Genomic DNA, 5,002 nt, shown 5'->3' on the forward strand with positions numbered 1-5,002 from the left:
CCATTCAATAAAAAAAAAAAAAAGAATTAGTGTTTTATCAAGTGTTCCCCTTGTCACATTCCTGCCCCAGCACACTCACACCAGCTCTAGCCCAGCCCTCCTTCAGTGTCCCATCCCAGACCTTCTATATGGCAGGAGCACATGCAAATAGGGCCACCCTCTTCTCATAAAAACCAGCCCAGCCCTGACCCTGCAGCTCTGGGAGAGGAGCACCACCCCCGGGACTCCCAACTCTACCCACTGGCTGGTCAGGACTGAACACAGACGGTGCACCATGGAGTCTGGGCTGAGCTGGCTTCTCCTCATTGCTCTGTTACAAGGTATTCATGCAGAAATGGAGACTCAGAGTGTGTGAGTGGATGTCAGAGAGAGAACAGAGGGTGTGTGTCGAGGTTTCTGACCAGGTGTCTCTGTGTTTACAGGTGTCCAGTGTGAGGTGAAGCTGGTGGAGTCTGGGGGAGGCTTGGTCCAGCCTGGGGGCTCCCTGAGACTCTCCTGTGCAGCCTCTGGATTCACCTTCACGGATTACAGCATGAACTGGGTCCGCCAGGCTCCAGGGAAGGGGCTGGAGTGGGTGGCAGAAGTGAGTCAACCATCTGGAAGCAAGCAGTGGTACTCTCCATCAGTACAAGGGAGATTCACAATCGCCAGAGACAACCCTACAAACACAGTCTCCCTTGAAATGACTAATCTGAAAGCCGAGGACACAGCCTTGTATTACTGCACGAGGGACACAGCGAGGGGACCCCAGTGTGAGCCCAGACAGGAACCTCCTGCGGAGCGGGGCCGCCAGGGGGCGTCCGGCACACAGGCGCGGAGTCACCCAGGGCAGGTGCAGAGATGCTCAGTCCTGGTTTTCTCTGGAGTTCTAGGGCTCTGTCTGCATCTTAGTGTTTCCCCTGAGAGCCTCCCAGTGGAGTCACAAGATTTACAACTTTATTCCCACCAGCAAAGTCCCGACACTTGAACAGTTTCTTATAATAAGAGAAATCATTCTCAAATGCCCTAAAAAGACTTGGTAAGTTGTGGAGGCAGAAAAATTCACAGGAGCCAAGTGAGGCTCAGGAAGTGTCAGCCCAGGGTGCACATCTGACATCAAGTGAAGGAGAAAGGGGAGAAGAGACTGGAAATTCATAACTACACTGTAATGGAAGCAAAGTGCCAGACAGACATTGGTGCCTCCCTGATCCACAGTTGTCCTTGACATGCCTACAGCATTGCCCAGAAGTAACTATTATTAAGATCACTTCCAAGCTGGATCATCACCTGGAAACAACCCACAGGATGTGTGTCTTTAGCAAAGACCCAGTGATGGATAACAGAGGGTGACAGCCAGGTGTCTGGTCCATGAAGCTCCCTGTAGTTGGGCGGATGAGAGGTGAATTCTCATGGCCAGACACTGTTCATGGACTTTAATAAAACAATGCATGGTTTTACATGAGCGTCTCAGGCGACATATATATATGGGAGACAACATATATATATGTGTGTGTGTAAAAGCAAGCATGTAGTCTGCAGACAATTGTAATTTCCACATTCACCTCAGGTGCATTTTTCCTTAACTTCCTTCTGGTCAGTGTTTCCACTGACATGAGGGATTGTTAAATGTACTGTGAGATGAATTGGTTCTCATATCCACTGGTTTCTGTCTATGTCCAGACGTCTTGAGTAGAGTAAGTTTCATTATCTCCAGACACAACTACTACGCTGACACAAAGGAAGAGCAGAGAGTTCCCTGACTGCTGAGTCTGAGGAGGGAGCTGACCCTGCCCAGCTCAGAGCCTGCAGAGACCCCAAATGTCACTCCCTATATCAGGTGCTGCCCAGTGTACAGGGAGCTCAGACTGCCCCCTCTGCTGACAGTGACTCAGGTCTTATTGTGGGGCTGAGAATCAGGACACTTGAATTTTATTCTGAATATTGCCTTCCTCAGAGATGCAGGTGATAATTCAATCCCCCTTCCCTGACACCTGTTTTTCATTCTTCATTGTTGCATATTTGGGGAGAGTAAAGTGTTGCCACATACTTGCCTGAATCTAGCCTCAAAATCTATTGAATTTTTCTGGAAAACTTATAGACTCAACAAAAGTGGGTTTCATATTCTTACCAAAATACGTGCGATGGAAATTTTGATGTGTTGTCCTGAACACCACCAGCTCTATTCTCAGTTCACTTGGTAGGTACTGAGACAAGGAATTTAATTGAGAGCTGGGAAGACTGAGACAACTTTGGAAAATGTCAGATCCACCATCTTTCATTCCTTTTGTATTCTGCAGGGATCACTTGTAATATTTTCTTTTACTTTCTTTGTTACTTATTTGAGTTGTCTCTCCTTTTTCTTCTACTTCTCTTAGTGTTTCTCATTTTTAACTTTTCAAAAGGAAAATAAAAAGATTCAGGGATATGTTGATATTTCTATTGTCCCATGTGGGTGGGACAACAAACAAGGTGGTGTGAGGCAAGGAGGGCTGCTGTGAGGTCCAGATTGTCCTCTCCTAGGGACACCCATATTCCTCCTCACAGTACCATTCAGTCATTTCTATCAAGGTGGAAAGTCACTTAAATTTCTCTCTGACATGAAGATGGAAGCCTAGAAAGGAGACTGATCAATCCTAGGTTCTGAACCCACTCTCTTGGGGAATGTGCTTGTTTCTTCCCCCTCACCCCCCGTCCTGAGTCCACAAGCTGAAAATCTCCTATTTCACTACAACCAACACTGCCTCTGCCCACACCATCCAATTTGGCACCTGCACCTTTGACTCCTGGAACATGCACCTGCCCTGTTTATCTCCCTCCTCTGGCTGCCTCCCAGTCTGTCCCTGGGCTCTCAGCATCATTTCCCAGTCATTTTGCCCGCACATAAAGTCTGACTTTGAGCTCCTCTTCATTCTCTTTTCTTCCAAGTCATATCTTTCATTCTACCATCCTTTGTCATCTTTTCTGAACTCCTGTGCAAAAAAGGGTTAATTCAGCAGGAGTGGGTTGGCCTGAACTGTATGCATTCCTGAAGGAAATCAATTCCTGGAACAAGTCCATGGTAAGCCCTGACAGATGCACTCTGATCCTTGGCATACAGCTCCTGAGAGCAGCATTTTAAAACCACATTAATAAGATACAATGTTAACATGGCAGACTGCACCCAGCTTTTTACAGAGGCTCCCATCCAGAAGGAGACTTAAAGGACAGAAGTTTAGCAAGGGAGCTGATGGTTTGGAGTGGAGCAAAGAGAGAAGATTGAAGAGTGCACTTCAACCTTCCTGAGGCAAACTGTTATCCCAAAAATACAATCAAAAGGTACAAAATCCACCATCAAGCAGACAGGAGTCCCCTCCCCCACAAGAAGGGCTTGCAGTTTACTCCATGCAAACAAGCAAGCAGAGTTCAGACATCCTCCCACTGTATCCCACGGGAGAGACCCCCCTAAAAACTAGACCTAACCTTGCTGGCATGTGACAGCACCCTCCTCTCAGGCATAAAATTGTAAAACTATATAAAACTGTATATATTCCCCACCTGCAACATTGAACTCTGAGGATCCTCCCCCAACCCCAAGGTCTGGAGGTTTGTTACCTATGGAGTCCAGATTCTTGGGCATCTCCTTGAGAGAAGTGGAGTGGGAAAGGGCTGGTGCTGCTCTGTGCAGACCACAGACCACTCTGTGGCACAGGAGTGAGGAGAAGAAAGTTGGCTCAGAGGAAGCCATACAGCAACAGTGGCATCCTGAGCTGCTAACTGACACCATTCCAGATAGGCAACCAGAGGTTCCAGACAGCAGCCACAGACGGAACGGACTTGGTAACTTTCATAAGTAAAGAGACCATTAGCACCAGCCCTCAGAGGAATATAGCTGAGACAAAGGCAGTGGGCAGGCAGGGGCTGGAATCGACACCTGAGTGTAAACTCTAATTGCTTGCTGCCCAGAGCTGAGTTCCTTATCAGCTCTAGCAGCCTATGAGTTGCAGAGGAATATAGCCATGACAGAAGGTATGGGCTGAAATGGACAGAACATTCACAGCCTAAATTCTTTCCCCGCCAGATTCAGAATTCCCAGTGACTTTAACAGCCTCTGATTTGCAGAGGAATTTAGATGGGACAGAAGGTGTAAGACTGGAAGAGAGAGAACTTCCAAAGCTTAAGTTCTTCCCCTGCCAGACTGGACTCAGATTTCCCAGCAAGTACCTTGCCCTCAGGGGAATATAGCTGAGACAAAGGCAGTGGGAGGGCAGAGGCTGGAATTGACACCTGAGTGTAAACTCTAATTGCTTGCTGCCCAGCGTTGAGTTCCTTATCAGCTCTAGCAGCCTCTGACTTGCAGAGGAATTTAGCTGGGACAGAAGGTGAGGGGCTGGAACTGAGAGAACTTTCACAGCCTAATTTAAACATGCAAGGCCCACCTGCTTGACTCACACTTCTGGGTGACTTTTGCAGTCGTAAACCCTGGGAGCAGTTGCCTACTGGAGTGAATAGGGTCACAGACATGGGGGATTATAAGTGACTGGATGCAAGGTGGGGAAGGAGGTATAAACATCCCCAGACTAACCCATTTCCTGGGTGAGTCCCTTTGCCCTCACAGAGCACTGGAGCACGTTAATCTGAGCTACGAGCAGACCCCTCTTATCTACCTGCCAGAGACATTTGAACTCTTCCACCTGAAACTGGTGCTGACTGGGACAACTGATTTGGACCTCTTAAACTGAGCAGACCACACCAGGACTATTCAAAGGGGCACCCTGGGTGTGTGGTTGAGGGAAGGTTTGATTTTCCTTGCCCAATTGTTGTTTGGGGGGGGCGGGCCGACTTAATTGCTGGTATTTCTCCACAGCAGTGACTTCAACCAAGAGTAACTGAATCACTAGGGTAGGACAGAGACCAGCTGAAAATAAGACAGAGGCACTTAGCCCCACCACACCAAGCAGGCGCCCAGTCTCTCAGGCTGTAACACCATATGGGTCCTTGACAAACCTCAAGGGGAAAAGCCAAACGGGGTAAAATAATCATGGGG

At 48.1% G+C, this 5,002-nt stretch overlaps 1 gene segment (V, D, J or C); it reads left to right on the forward strand.

The window, feature by feature from the left end:
• Nucleotides 1–223: 223 nt before the first annotated feature.
• LOC105888415 lies at nucleotides 224–967 on the forward strand. The segment is given in 2 exon segments: nucleotides 224–320; nucleotides 423–967. Coding segments are annotated over 2 exon segments (591 nt in total).
• The last annotated feature ends 4,035 nt before the right edge of the window (nucleotides 968–5,002 follow it).

This window comes from Otolemur garnettii, unplaced genomic scaffold, assembly GCF_000181295.1.
Source record: "Otolemur garnettii isolate 467f Iridium unplaced genomic scaffold, OtoGar3 scaffold00458, whole genome shotgun sequence".
Classification (NCBI taxonomy): domain Eukaryota; kingdom Metazoa; phylum Chordata; class Mammalia; order Primates; family Galagidae; genus Otolemur; species Otolemur garnettii.